At 44.8% G+C, this 15805-nt stretch overlaps 1 protein-coding gene across 2 annotated transcripts in view; it reads left to right on the top strand.

Moving 5' to 3' along the window:
* The window catches only part of nkd1 (NKD inhibitor of WNT signaling pathway 1), a 33325-nt gene extending 18885 nt beyond the window's left edge, over positions 1–14440 (top strand). The window contains exons 5-10 of one of the 2 annotated variants that reach the window (XM_058629183.1): positions 6186–6289; positions 6411–6506; positions 8026–8164; positions 9046–9127; positions 9583–9710; positions 10216–14440. In XM_058629183.1, the coding sequence (XP_058485166.1) occupies positions 6186–6289; positions 6411–6506; positions 8026–8164; positions 9046–9127; positions 9583–9710; positions 10216–10742 (1076 nt within the window). In that variant the 3' untranslated portion in view covers positions 10743–14440. Of the gene's footprint in view, positions 1–6185; positions 6290–6410; positions 6507–8025; positions 8174–9045; positions 9128–9582; positions 9711–10215 lie in introns of both variants that reach the window. The other variant, XM_058629182.1, reaches the window with a different exon arrangement.
* Positions 14441–15805: the final 1365 nt, after the last annotated feature.

Raw genomic sequence — 15805 nt, 5'->3', positions numbered from 1 at the left:
CGGATAATGGACAAATTAGTGAGACAAGAGATAACATGACTGATAAATGGAGTTTTAAATGATGTTTAGTCACTGGGCTGAACTGAGCCAGTCCTCCCTTGAAGAGAGATGCTATAAATTAAATGCAGTTCATTCTCCACGATAAAAAGGGGCACATTTACTGATCCATTTTATAGATTTAATGTTTTTGTTATTCCATGGTTGTTGATCTCTCATTGTTTTGTTTCATACAGACAGACTTTTTTGGTATTCATTGTTGTTACTAGTGTTTGTTTGAGTGTTTGTGTGTTGGAGAAATTGTCAAACGCCAAAAACTCAAGATGGCGCTGCACGAGCAGCTGCTGCTTACAACGGCTCTCCCTTCTTTCTTACTTTTTCTCGTTTTTTCTCCTTTTTTCTGGCGTGTTTCACGCTTTTTCTTTAAAATGGTCAAATCCTGCTGCCACCACGCGCACAATGAGACCACTTTCATTACTTTTGCATTTTGTTTAATGCTCTTCTCGGCACTTTTGGGAACTCCGTCGGCAGACACGCTCAGCGGATCCGTGGTTTACACCAGGGATCAGCTGTTGGTGTTGCGCAACACCGCTCTCTCTCTCAGCGCGGAATGGACGATTCCAACGGTTTTAAAGAGGAAGAGACGGGGCTGCAGAGCGGGTCGGAGGAAACAGGAGAGGAAACGTAGGTTCCGTCCTTTTATCCCATCTATCATCATGGGAAATGTCCGCTCCCTCGTGAACAAAACGGACGAGCTCGCGGCGCTGACCCGGCACCAGAGGGACTTCAGGGAGAGCAGCCTGCTGTGCTTCACGGAGACCTGGCTGACGGAGATGACACCGGACTCGGTCGTTTCCCTGGAGGGGTTTAAGACGGTACGTGCGGACCGGAATGTGGCTGGGAAGAGGAGAGGCGGAGGAGTGGCGGTGTTCGTTAACGAGAGATGGTGCGACCCCGCGCACGTCTCCATCAAAGAACAAGTTTGCACAAAGGACATTGAGTTTGTTGCGGTGGGCATCCGCCCGTATTACATCCCGAGGGAGTTCTCACATGTGATTGTGTATACAGTCTACATCCCTCCCTCAGCCGATGCAGCCGCAGCATGTGAGAGGCTGCACAGCTCAGTGTCAGCACTGCAAACTGAACACCCAAACTCTCTCCTGCTCATAAATGGTGATTTCAACCATGCCTCGCTTTCCCCCTTTTTCCTCACGTTCACACAGTACGTGAAGTGCCACACCCGGGAGAACAAGACGCTGGACCTTTTATATGCAAATATAAAGGGTGCGTACACCTCCGCCCCCCTCCCCCCACTCGGCCGCTCTGATCACAACCTGATACGTCTGCGACCTGAATACACACCCGTGGTGAGGAGGCAGCCCGCACAGAAAAGAACTGTAATGATGTGGAATGAAGAAGCCAAGGAGAGGTTGAGAGACTGCTTCGAGACAACAATCTGGGAGACTTTCTCTGATGGAGATAACATCGACGGCTTCAATGACTGTTTCACACATTATATAAAATTCTGTGAGGAGAACGTCGCACCAACCCGCAGGGTGCGGTGCTTTGCCAACACCAAGCCATGGGTGACCCCTCAACTTCAAGTTCTGCTGAACAAGAAGAAGAGGGTGTTTGCTTCAGGGAGCAGAGAGGAGCTGAAAAAAGTCCAGCGGGAGCTCAAGCAGGCGATCAGGAAGGCCAAGGACGTCTACAAGAGGAAACTGGAGGAGCAGATGGGACAGAGCAAAGCGAGGGATGTGTGGAGAGGCCTGAAGAACATCACAGGTCATGGACAGAGTGGAGCCAGAGTCACAGCAGGGGGGGACCAGCGATGGGCCACTGAACTGAATCAATACTTCAACCGATTCGACCAGGGCCCCCCTCCCCTCTCCACCTCTACCCCCCACTCCTCACACGCCTGCTCTCCAGCGGCTACAGCCACCATCCTCCAACCGTCCTCACCTCCAAAACACCTCACTCCAACACCCCACCCCCCACAGCCCCAGCTGCCCACCCCCCCTCAATCCCCCCCCCCTCTCTGTGACAACTGAGCAGGTGAGGAGAGAACTGAGGCGACTGAAGATCAGGAAAGCTGTGGGACCAGATGGGATCAGCCCCAGACTGCTCAGGGACTGTGCTGACCAACTCTGTGAGGTGGTCGCGCACATCTTCAACCTGAGCCTCAGACTGGAGAAGGTCCCGGTCCTGTGGAAGACCTCCTGTGTGGTTCCAGTTCCTAAGACAGCGCACGCAAAGGAGCCGAGCCACTTCAGACCCGTCGCCCTGACCTCTCATCTGATGAAGACCATGGAGAGGCTGGTCCTCAGACATCTGCGCATGGTGGTGAGCCCCGTGATGGACCCGCTGCAGTTCGCCTACAGGCCGAAGATCGGGGTGGATGACGCCGTCATCTACCTGCAGCACCGGGCACTGACTCACCTGGAGGTCGCCGGGAGCGCTGTGAGAGTCATGTTCTTTGACTTCTCCAGCGCTTTCAACACCATCCAACCGGCGCTGCTGCGGAGGAAGATGGAGGACGTAGGAGTGGGGACACAGCTGGCTGCATGGACCACCGACTACCTCACCAACAGGCCGCAGTATGTGAGGCTGCAGGACTGCAGGTCTGAGGTGGCCATCTGCAGCATCGGGGCTCCCCAGGGGACGGTGCTCTCACCGTTCCTCTTCTCCCTCTACACCTCAGACTACACCTACAACTCCAGCAGCTGTCACCTCCAGAAGTTCTCCGATGACTCAGCCATTGTTGGCTGCGTGTCTGAGGGGGACGAGCTGGAGTACAGGTCGGTCATCAAAAACTTCGTGGACTGGTGTGAGAGCAACTTCTTGTGCTTGAACACCGGAAAGACGAGGGAGATGGTGATCGACTTCCGGAGAAAGACCCCACCACACCCACCGGTGAGCATCCAGGGCTCGGACATCGAGCTGGTGGATAACTTTAAGTACCTGGGTGTTCACCTCAATAACAAACTGAACTGGACCACTCACATCGACGCCCTCTACAAAAAGGGTCAAAGTCGCCTCCACCTCCTGAGGAGACTGAGGTCCTTTGGAGTGTGCAGACCTCTACTCCGCACTTTCTTTGACTCTGTGGTGGCCTCTGCCATCCACTATGCTGTGGTTTGCTGGGGAGCGGGCAGCACGGACCGGGACAGGAAGAAACTGAACAGGCTGGTCAGGAGGGCCGGCTCTGTCCTGGGCTGCTCGCTGGAATCGGTGGAGGAGGTGGGACAGAGGAGGACGTTATCCAGACTGTCCTCCATCATGGAGAACACACTCCACCCACTGCACCTGACTGTGGAGGGGCTTGGCAGCTCCTTCAGCGGCAGGCTCCGGCACCCTCAGTGTAGGACAGAGCGCTACCGAAAGTCCTTCATCCCCACTGCTGTTCGGATATTTAACTCCTCTTAAATGTCCACTCACTTTCCCTGATAATACTCTATATTAGAGTGTAATTTTATCTTTTTTACTTTTTATCTTTTGGTAATTTTTGTCTTACTATTGTATTGTATTGTATTGTATCATATTTTATCTTATTTTTATTTTTATTCTATATTTTTATTCTTATTTTTACCTTTATTCTATTCTCACCTTTCTTAACTGAGCTGTTGTGAATGTGTGTTTCCCCCCTGGGGGAGGAATAAAGTCATTCAATTCAAAAAAAACATGTTGGTAACAAGGTGACAATAATCTAAAAAGTTCTTTATTTTGGTTTTTGGTTTTCATCTTAGTCGTCATTCTCCTCTTGTGTTTGGAGATTGTTTGGTTTGGTCGCTATATGATAACTTTTATGTTCCTTTATTTCTTTTCTTTCCCCTGGCTTGATTCATTCTGATTCTGTGATTGTATACATTGTAATGTATACACATCCGGATACAACTTTAAAACAATGTTTGCACACATGCGCATGCTAAGCGTATTCGTCTCTGCTTTTGGTGTAACAGTGTTACACATACAGGTCTGGCATACGTACTACAGCGTTTATAGTCGTTTTGTGTGGATGTAGACATTTCCTGAAAAGATGTTGTGTTACACATTATTCACATGATAAACACCACAGCTGTCCCCCAAGAAGCTCAATCACTCAGTATGGAGTGTTTTGATTTTATGAATACTTCAGTTTCAGTTTGCTTCTGAAGGAGAGGAAAATCTTTATTTTAGCTCACCGGATCCTCACCATCCCAAAATGACCCTGGTGCCTAGTGCTGTACTGTCTGTGAGGGAGGACAGGCTTGGTTATATTTAATGCAGCTAAGCTGGATGTGATTACTCACAGTATGTTGCAGCTTTCCCAACCTGCCAGAACTTGTGTTTGTGTGCGTGTACGAGTGTGTGCACGCACAACTGTGTAGTAAGACTGCTGGAAAAGGTTTGGCGCGGAGGCTGCCAGCTTCAACTGCCCTTGTCCTGCCCCTCAGATGTTATGTGCAGCCAGTTCCCTTGTGGCAGCTTCTCTCATAAAGAGGGAGCTTATGTCTGTGGTGGTGGGTTGGGGGGTCATGGGGCGAGGGTGATAGCAGATTGCTGTTTCTCCTCCCGGCATTTTATTACCTCCGAGATAAGCATCTCACCACCATATTGAGCCTGCTACGGAACAGATTTGCCCCTGCACACAATGTTTCCTTTAAGCACCTCAGATGATCAAGCAGCGGGACCCAAAGTGTTGCTCCTCTCCAAAAACCTGGTGAAAGCTCCTCAGGATGACGCCTTTCATTTCTGGCATTTTCCAATATCCAGAGATGAGACGGGTCCGCTTTGATCTGCCTTGGATCGGGAGGAAAGAAATTGGGCTGTTGTGTCTGCTCTGTTGGCGAGCAAACAAACAGTGTTTCAGATTTGACTTGGCTTAATTAATTAGCGATTCTGTTTTACAGCTGGTGTGATCCTTTTCCAAAAGGTTTGAGAATGGGACTTCAAAGTGTGGTGGGAGGAGAGAGGAGGAGAGGGGGGTGGGGAGGGGGGTGTCTGTGGGGTTTTGGGTGTGTTCATGGACTTTAAAGGGCTTTGATTGAGGGGAATAGGATGCTTAAGCAAAGGAAATGATCAGAGGGGAAACGACGGCTGTGGTTGAGAACTGACACAAAAACAAACAAGTAAATATTTCTGGATAACTCGCACACTCCCTAATGACTGACATGTACACCGTCCATATCTGAGATAAATGTTCTCTGTGTCTGTAGTCCCATGTTCCAAATACTGGGTTTCGAAGCAAAGCGGTAACATGTAACACTGAAGTATAAGCACTCATCTTGACTGTGACACGTTTGTTATTTTTATCGACCTGGGTGGACCACTGCATCGAATAATGTAACTACCATGGTATGTCAATCGCTTTTAGTGATTCTAATCCAAACACCGCCAAAGTTGGCGCTGCACACACTGGTGCCCTTAATAAGTCACCTGCCAAGTTTGAAGCCCGTTGGACACTTGTGGGATTAACAGACAGACTTGCATGTATAGATAGAATAGTTGCCAGGTAGTTTTTTTGAAACCAGGAGTAACCATATTTGGAAAAGCAAGCCTGATGGAGACCTCATCCATTGCTTGTCTACTTCAGTAAATAAATAAATGAATAAATAATTCTTCTCTGTGGATTTTATGGATTGATATCAGATCATCAAAGTAAAAATCTATTTTTGAACTCAGTCTCAGAATATAGTATAGAGTATTATTACACAGTGAACACTTAGGTGAGCCTTGTTTTGATGAGATTTTGCAGTTTCAATAATTATCAGACAAAATCACAATTACATGTTTTCCCCAAATCTTTTATATCAGTGGTTGCATCCAACTGCAAAGCAGTATTTACTGTTGTTTTATTGACATTTTGGACTCAAGTCACAGTTTTGATGTTTTCATCTTACTGGCCTTATTTGAACTGCAGTTATCAGCAAAAATAAATGGCTCAAGCAAAAGTTCCATGGTGGATGCACTTTAGAATGTTTTATGATCATGTTGTTTTACTGAACCTTGTTCTTACATGACCACAACAAGGCCACAAATCAATCTGCTCTGATTTCTTGGCCATGTTGTTTTGACATGGGATAGTTCAAAAGAAGACTTTTTGACTGTGATCCAAATTGTGCTTTCACCTCAGGTTATGACTGCATGCAACATTTCTATCCTCAGGCTCACCCTTTTATCTTTGTGTGTGTGTGTATGTGTCATTGCAGTGGCTTTACCCCCAGAGAAGATAGACAGCTGCTGTGTGGAGGGGAAGATGCACGAGAGGGTCAGCCATTCTCCCACAAGGCCACAGAAACAACTCCAGTTTGAAGTGAGTGTCAACACTGAACAGGGCATTTATTACTTCCCCTGTGGCAATGGCGGGACATGTACAAATGATCGCTCACATGCACAGCGGATGGTATTGATGGTTTAACGTTGTGCCATTTCAGGAGTTGGAGTGTGCTGTGTCCATGGAGGAGGATAACAGACAGGAGTGGACTTTCACCCTCTACGACTTTGACAACAACGGCAAAGTAACCAGAGAGGTAATATCCACCTGCTGGGTTTTCATCCGGAAAAATCAATAAATAAATACATTTAATTGCATTACTACAAACTAAACACTATCTATGTGACATTTGTATTGCACACATTTCTAGAGACTGCTATAAGACTGGTCAGCAATTGGCTTGTAAAATCCCCATTTCATTTTACTTGTGAATCAGTGAATCAATAACTTCATTGTTAGCTTTCTTCTGGCTTTTGTGGTCCTCTAAAACAATGTGGGGATAGAAGTTATAAACCTTTAACCTAGTCTGAATCCTAAGAACCAAATCCAGCACAGTCTGTGTGTTCCCGCTTCTGTGAGGTACCTCGTGTCTAGTGTCTGCCTGGTACAGATCTGAGAGAACATCCAGAAAGGCCTGCGTTTTTTTGAGAGCAACTTGAAACAGAGAAGAGAGACTTGAGCTGTCCTCTGTGTAGTTGGGTGTGCAGCTTTTTTTGCATTGCCTGTGGCTCCACAGCTCATGAGAGTGCTTTCTTCTCTAACTCTTTTTTTGTATTACCCGATCACACAAATGAAAAAGAGAATGGAACCAAAATGATACAGAAAGATTGTGTTTTTAAAACCAGTATGTGGAACCGGTCCCTGAAGAATTCATAATAGTCCTTTTTTACTGTGAGTCAGAATGGCACAGGCTTGACTCTCAGCAGTTTTGTCAAATGAGCTCTGATGAAGAAGCTTCACAAAGAAAAACACTGACAAGATATTAGAGACTGTAAATCCGATTATTTTACAGGTGAAATGTCTTAAGTTTGCTCTAAAAAGATCTCGCACTATTGCTCACACCCAGGAGGGAGTCATTAGCCAAGAGTGGTGCATAAAAGTGCAAATAATTCTTCTTAACTACCACAAGAGACATTTTTATTTTATGTGCAATTTTAACACTCATGGTTCAAATATGGTTCAGTTACCCCATTCTGGTTTTTGTGTTCAAACACGACCCTACCCCGACTCAGCCGCATCCTCCGTTCAGCCTCCATCAAGTTTTAATTATCCTGAAATGTTACATTTAACTCTGGTATCCATGTTTCTTTGTGCGTGTATTTGAAAACTACACAGATGCTGCTCCATATGCAGATGTGATATCAGAACAGCTTTGCAGAATTGAACAGAGAGAGTGCGGAGCTTACACAGCTGTAACTTTACTGACATCTCAGTCAGCCTCCCCTGCCTCTGTAAAGACATTTCTTTTTATGAATTTATACCTTGCCTCTACACCCAGTCTGATCCCTTCACTTGGAAAGCAGAAGTAAAACAACTGACATCAATGTGTTTCTCTGTTCTCTGTCATCTGAGTCACTTCTTTAAATGCCAAGCAAGCAAGATACATGCTCAAAGCTACAGAATTTGGAACTCTTGATATAAAAGTGATACCTGTCTTCAACTGTATGTTCCTTTTTTTTGTTAAACTTTATGATTAATTGATAAAAGGAAGCTGCATATGAAAAAGTCCAGATGAAACACATTCCATTACGATCTGTCTCTCTCTCTCTTTACAGGATATCACCAGCCTGCTCCACACCATCTACGAGGTCGTGGACGCCTCCGTCAACCATTCTCCTGGCAGCAGCAAGACGCTGCGAGTCAAGCTCTCCGTGGCACCTGATTCTAGCCAGCGGTGGAGGAGTTGTACACAGGGTGCGGCAGGTAAAGCCTGCATTAACACAGTGGGTGGGGGTGGAGAGGAAGAGAAGGTGTTTTAGGGTCCCTCTTGTGTTGCCTGCTGTCAGCTCAGCCAGAGATGTGTTTGTTGTCATGCAGAAAGGCAGCTGCTTCAGGCCTGTCAGAGCTTTGTTCCATGTAGTCTCTGCATCGCTCCATCTCTCCCACTCAATGGGGTTCATTTTTAATGATGGGGGGAGTGACAGAGCCAAGAGTGGGCCCCCTCCCTCAGCGCCTTCAAATACTCTGAAAGAAACCTTAAGAGATGTGCTGAGCTCTTTTGATAACCACAGCCATTTTTCTTTTCTCCAAAGTTCCTTTTTTTTTTTCCTCTCGTCTCCCCCTCTCTCTTCCTGCCCCCCTTCTCGGAGCTGCTGGGAAAATATAGCTACGCTCAACTTAGCTTTTCTCACTGATGACTTGGTAAACAAGTATTCAGTGAAAAAAAATCTCTCAAAAAGTATATATTCCTGTTTGTTTGCATCCTATTGTTTCGGCTATAAATACCCATCAAATGATTTTTACATCGAACGAGTTTTGAAAATATCACCAGTTCCCTTCATGCTAATTTCAAAGGGTAATCAGATCTCACAGCCTTAAGAAACAATTTCTGAAGTCTGCATTCATGCATTTCATTCCATGCCTTATAAGTGGCTGGAAGTTGAAAGTAGAATAAATGAAGCATTGTTGTTTTTGATTTTCTATAGTCCTTCAAAGTACAAATCCAAAACAAAGGTTGCTTTCTTCTGAGGCTTGTGTGACTGTTGTCATGTGTGTTAGTGTGTGTGTGTGTGTGTCTGTGGCTTCTCTGTGTAGCTCTCTTTGATTATAGCCCTCTGTCTTTCACACATACGCAGACTTGTCCCACCACAGAGAGAAAAATGATAAGTCTATAGAAGACCCCAAGACTACAGACAAGAAGACTCGAGCTCTCCTAAGGTAAGCCACCTCCCCTGAATATTTTTGGTTTTTTATAATTAGAAGTTGTGGTGTCAACAAAAAGAATATTATGACGTTTATTATTACCATCCTATATAATTCTGTTTTAACTCTTTGAAAACTAGAAATCATCTCACAAAAAGTTTCAAGTAGCAGTTGCTTTTCACACACTTGGAGTCTGCACTGCTCGTCTAGTCTTAAATTAGTTTTGCCCAAAGTGACATCAACTGTGCTAAGGAGCAGTTGACAGCGGAGGGTAGCGTCAACCCTCTGTATAGACACTTAGAGCTGAGCTTCAAACCTATGATTTCCTAGTTACAGTCTCACTTCTGTAACAATTACACTGCTGCGGCCTGATCATAAGGAACACTTGTGTTACTTTCTCCAAACACTACCATACTGAGCCCAGCTGACCTAAACTGCAATCTAATGAAAGGTGCCGCTTGTGTCCACAGGCGCCACCACAGTGACCACCACACCCAGCCAGGCTGCCAGCGCCACTGTGTGGATGAGAACCTGGAACGCAGGAACCACTACTTGGACCTGGCAGGCATCGAAAACTACACATCCCGCTTTGGAGCTGGTGAGTGGACTGGGGCCAGGGGTAAGGAGGGGGGAAAGGGGAGGAAGAACCACAGACCATGGGCCCTTTGAAGCTGCATCCAGGGGCCCTCATTATTGCGGCACCTGCTTGGAGCCATTAGGTAGCATGACCAGCACGCTGAGCTCGTCGCCAATACAAACATCTGGGCTCAGGCAAGCACAATATGTCAAGTGTTTAAGACTGAAACCCATCAACAGAACAGACTGTTGTGAAGTGAAATATTAGGTAGAAGCCTTGATCTGATGGTAGGTGATGACATGTGATTAGTTTAATATCTGTTTTGTTAGGAGAGTGCTAACAGGAATGTGTCCTGAGTCACAGTGTGACAGAAAGAGGCAGCCTGAAATGAATCCAGGCCAGAATCTTGTCATGGAGCTTTTCAGCACATCTTTATTAGTGAGCAGTAAATTATCATTTTTTATTTTTTTTTATTTTAAGGGAATTGTTTATCTCAGCTTAAATATCACCTATGTGTGTCTCACAGCTCCTATTCCAGAGCTGGCAAAGGCAGAGCCACAGACCCGGTCATCCAACCAGACTCGCTCTCGCTCCCATGAACCGGAAAACGGCCACACCCATTCCCACCACCGCCGCCTGCAGACTATTGTGGACACTGTTGCTTTGGAAAGCCTCCATCCTCCACGGCAACGAGGCCAGGACTCAGGGAAACACGGCCTCCGTTCTCCTAAGGCCTACATCCGCACACCTCCTGCTCAGATCAGTGGGAAAGTGATGAGAAGTCGAGGCGTTCCTCCTCCCCCTGCCCTGCCCAGCCAGACCCCTCCTCACCAGTCCTCAGCCCCCTACCGCAAGCACAAGCAGCGGTCCAAGGAGAGCCACCGTGTTTTAGGCCCTCTGGCAGCTTCAGGACCGGTGATGGAGAAGGAGCAGGTGAGGGACCTGCCGAGTGTGCTACTTTATGAGGGTGCGCTGGCACAAGTCGTGCAGCGGCACGAGCATCACCACCACCATGAACACCATCACCACTACCACCACTTTTATCAGTCCTGAATGTCCACCCTGTCTGGACACTCCTCAGCACTCCTGCAGTCCCCACAAAACCCAGCCAGACCTGAAGACACTGGTGGCAGTGGGCTTCCTCCTCAGGAAGCCCTTGAGTGGCTTTGTTGGTGACACAAGACACGGGGAGGAGGGTGATGGGAGGGGCAGTCCAGTGCTGATGTGTTATAGAAAGGTTGGTCCAACATACATAAGCTAGGGTAAGCAGCAGGACTGAGGTTCACAGCTGGGACCTTGGAGGAGGAGGAGGGATGGAAGGACAGAATCAACAAACCAGCTCAGAAGCTCCTCTCCCCACGACCTTGTATCCCACTACCAGATGAACTCTACGGCTTCAAACCAGCACCACAACCGTTCCAGACCACTAAGCTCAAAGGTTTTCAAGGAAACGGAGGGATGAGCAGGAGGAAGACTGGTGTAAATATGAAAATATATGAAGGAAAATAGGTAATACAAGAGCAGGGCATAGAGCTTGTGTGTGTGTGTGTGTGTGAGTGTGTGAAACGTTGTTTGGATATGTGTGGGTGTAGCAAGAGTGAGTGCATGTGTGTGTGTGTATGTGTGAGTGAGTGTCACGACACTGGTGTCTGTTGAAAACCACTTAAAGTGCACTCACGGGTGCGTGATTATTTAAAGTTGGCTGTCAGGCAGGTTTTTCGAAGATGACGAAGATTCTGAACTAAGCACACAATATCCCCGTAAGCAAGTTCAATGGGAAGGAAAATGCTGAAGTGTTATAAAGTAGAAAAGAACATAGATCCCAAATCTGCTGCTACCTCTAATTTTATTCTAATTGTTGTTATAATGGTGACTTGGACTCGGCATTCAGAGGTAATTTTCTTTTCAAAAAATGTTTTGGAAGAAGAGGAATTGTGTCACAATCTTACTCCTTACTTTACTAACTTTTACTGTACATAAGGTATGTATTGTTATCAATTTTACAAGATTTATTGATAATGTGATATCTTTGTATTCACAATCTGAGGCTCTTGTTTGCTTCCCTACACAACTGCATATGGTAAGACCACTAGGAGGAGCCCCGTTTTGACTAGAAGATGTTATGACTTTATCGCTTAAGTCTCTTAGCTCCTCTCTCTTCATTTCAACATTCTAACCATTGATGAGATACGTGACTGTGACCAAGTAATTACGGCTGAATGACTAAAACCCCAACTCTCAACACAGTGCTGTGCGGTAGCTTATGTAGAACAAAAAGGATTTTCTTTCATTTACGTGGCGATACCTTTGAATACATATCAAAACACGTTACTTGAGTGTTCATGTAGACTGTTAATAGTGTGTAAAGATAAGTTAGCCACACCATCAGCCTTTTTACCCATTTAAAAACATTAACCACAATGCTTTTCAATTCCTGGACCTGGACAGTGTTTTTACCCAAAGGTTTAAATTGCAAGGCTCAGTCCCATGATGCACTTAAAAACAGAATAATAGAGAGCATTTGAGTCAGATAAAAGCTGACGCCTTGTTACACTCAGTCAGTCAGATAAAAGCTGCTTTCAGACGTGCACATAACTCTGGAGATTGTCCAGGCACGATGTGTAAACACAAATGTCTGCAGAAGTTGCTCCAGAGATTCTCCTGCGAGTTCCGGAGTATCTAGGCATGCAGAAGGCACCTTGTCCCACTGCATTTGTCATTTGAAAATAGCACATTTAGGAGTAAATGTCTCTGAACCAAATCTCTGCACATAGAGGGAGTTCATGTCTGAAAATAGCCAGAGTCTGACGTATTTATTTATCAGTATGGAATTTGGCCATTTTATTTATTAAGAGTTCTTTTGTTTATTTTTTTTTGTAAAGAAATGCTTTTGCTGACTATGCTTTTAAATTCACACCCGGGTGTTGTCATGTGCCTGTTTTCGTTCTGGTTTTCTGACATCAGGGCCAGACATTTTCTCCAGTGGCTCTCTTGTGCAGCCCCTGGCCCAGGGTCACATGGGTCCTCCCTGTGTTTCTGTGGCATCCTCCTTTCCTGCAGCTGTCAGCAGGTCTTTCTTTGTGGGCTCTTTCAGCTGTCTCATTCCTCTGGTGCTGGATAACACTCAGCCCGGCCCGCAGTCTCCACTAGACCCATAATTCATCACTGCTGCTTTCCTGCCAACAGGGACTGTCGGCTCATCCTGTCCCACAATGCTCCATGGGTGCTACTATAAACATACAGATGTTGATTCTACTGCAGCACTTTTGGAGCAGTGAGAGTTTAAAGTGCCTTGCTCCAAGGTAGATATTAAGTAGCAGACCTCATACCCGAATTGTTCAGTATTTATGACAGTAATCATTTTGTCCCAAGCACAGCAATGTCCCCTCACAGCTGCAATGCTTCCCTTTAGCACGAGGCACCAGTCAGGCGGGCCATCTCACGGGACCCAGTGGTTTTAACGATGTCATTCCCCAAGGGGATCACAGCTGTGATCCATACTTCAGCTTCCTCGCCCCCACGCTGCTTTTCTTAGGCAACAAGTCCATGCCACTGGACACCTTGTAACACTGTAACTCCTTTATTACACTTTATCCACAAACAGTGCTATGTGTTTGACGCTAAATATAAGCAGTGTGGAAACAGTTGTTTTGGACGGATGGAAAGTAGGTGACTGTCTGTCCAGCAGGGAGGCTTTATTTGACACTGCGAGTGACGGCTACTGCGTGAACAGCTCGGTCAGGTTGAAATAATAATAAAAAAATCATTCAAACAATCAGTTTTATTAAAGACACACCTCTTTTTTTTTTATTATTTGCTGCCTGGTATTTATAAAATGTACCTGACATGTAACTACAAATCACACCTCAACAGCATGTGTTAAGGGTTGGGAATAAGGTTTAATTCCTTAAATGAAATTAAGCCTTGTTTTAATAACGTGCTCTCAAAGCCGGGTTCCATCATGGTCTCTCTAATCCTTCATCCCTCTACTGTTATTGCAGTATTGCTATATTTTTAGAGGGAAACAAAGTTCTCGTGCAAATGTTTTTGTAATTTTTACATTTAAATTTTTTTTTATTTTATCAAATTATTGATTTGAGGACAGGTCTTCACTTTAATCTATCAGGTTGTGAATGCCTCTTCTTGGAAACGATAAAAAGTCATGCCGTACAAATTGGTCTAGATTCACTATCTTCTGTCCTGTTCTGTAGGATACTCAGTATCCAAAGCCATGTCTCTAGTTACTACAGTATCTGTCACACCACTAATATTGGCATATCAACATTATTTTAAAATCTGGTGTATATATTTGACAATAGAAAGGTTTAATCAGCATCATGTAGAAAGAAAGTAAGTCTTATTTACAATGAATTACTGTTAAGCTATCTCACTTGCCTGCTGTCAATTTATATAATCCTACTTTCGTATCCGCCATGCCAATCTGACCCAGCAGAGACGAAGAATTCTCTGACCATGTCATATGCTGCTTCTCTTTCTCTCTCTCTCTCTCTCTCTCTCTCCACGAACAGACTCACTCTTACTTGGTATTTGTTGGAAAAGGAAAATTGTTTAGCACTAGCTGTTCTTTCCCTCCCCCCTCCCTTTTTTATTTCCATGACTTTTAGTTTTTATAGATTGTATTTGATTAATTGCTTTATTTATTTGATAGCAGATCTGTGCCAAGGGAAATACCCTTTTATTAAAGTATGAACCTGTTCCTTATAAAAATGGCTTTTTGACTCATTTTACTTCACCAGTATAGTGCATATATCAGTGTGTTTGGGTCTTCGACAAAACACAAAGGCTACACATTTTTATTCCTGTTGAACATGGCTGCATTCATTTAATTTAATTTTCAAGTATGCCAAAAATGTGTCCGTCCATCCATCTCTGTCCTCACTTGTGCTGTGCAGAGTTGAGGGGCCCTGAATAGGTCCATGAGCTAATATGTTAAATCTGAAACCATAGTCACATTTTATGCCAATTTTTTGTGTCGGATTACAAAAACGAGTGTATCTACCAATACCTAAATAAAAACTGCAACAAATATTGTTCTCTTAAAAGGTGGAAAGAAACAGCCCAAACATGACTCGGCTAAATGCCTTTTGCTGATTTTTATATACATTTTTAACATGCGATATTTTTGGATTGTATCAGAATCTATATTTGTATCTGTCCAATGTCTAATCCAGTGATTTTGACCAATATCGGACCGTTATACCGTTTCCCATCCCTAGTTTTCAGCTAGAAAACTCTGTTTAACAGGTAAATACAATAAAATGTATAGAATTCTTTAGCAGGCATACGTTTGTTAAGCTGTCATTTGTTTTTCCTCATGCCTCCAGTGGCAGCCACGTCTTCCAGTGATGGCAGTTTGCTGACAGCACACATGCTGAAGTCAGCACCGACCGAGTGTCAACCACACATCAAAAAACCTCAACTATTCATTTCAGGTCTGCTATTGTACAAAATCTTCTTTGCATTGTTTTCAGTTGTCACTTAAATAGGATCGCCTGTTTCAAATGACTAAATATAACTGTAGTGTAAATAATCTTTAAGGTAATGAAGGCTATGGGGGAAATGTGTGTTTGCAGGGAAGTAAAGCTCCTCTCCGCTATCACCTTGGTGTCACTGAAGGCTCCCAAATCTGGCTGACCACAGCTGCTCACCACGCCACGCTCTCTACATGCACACACACTTTCATCTGTGGCTTAACGGCTTACCTCGGGTCGTGGCAGCCACAGAGAAGCCGCCTCTCGGCAATGTGATACACTTCCCTCTCACGAACATGTCTATTTGTGTAAGCGAGCCAGTGCAGGGCTTGTATCGTCATTACAATTTATTTCGATCGTAGCACAGCTTACCAGGTTGTTACTATACGGCTTCACACATTTTCAGCTATTAAAAGAGTTTGTTATCACTGGTGTCAAGTAAGTGGTTGCAATCGTAATCACATGGTATTTACACTTCTCCAAGATTATAGTGAAATAATTCATATACCTAATATGAGAACGGTTATTTTAGTTAGGATTTAAACTAATCCCAGGGGTCTGCAAAAATAAATGCATGGGCATTCCAACTATATGTTTTAATACATGTGGCCTTGTACTTACAAG

This window comes from Solea solea, chromosome 5, assembly GCF_958295425.1.
Source record: "Solea solea chromosome 5, fSolSol10.1, whole genome shotgun sequence".
NCBI lineage: Eukaryota > Metazoa > Chordata > Actinopteri > Pleuronectiformes > Soleidae > Solea > Solea solea.
The sequence above is the reverse complement of the archived record's forward strand: the minus strand, read 5'-3'. Positions and strand labels throughout refer to the sequence as shown.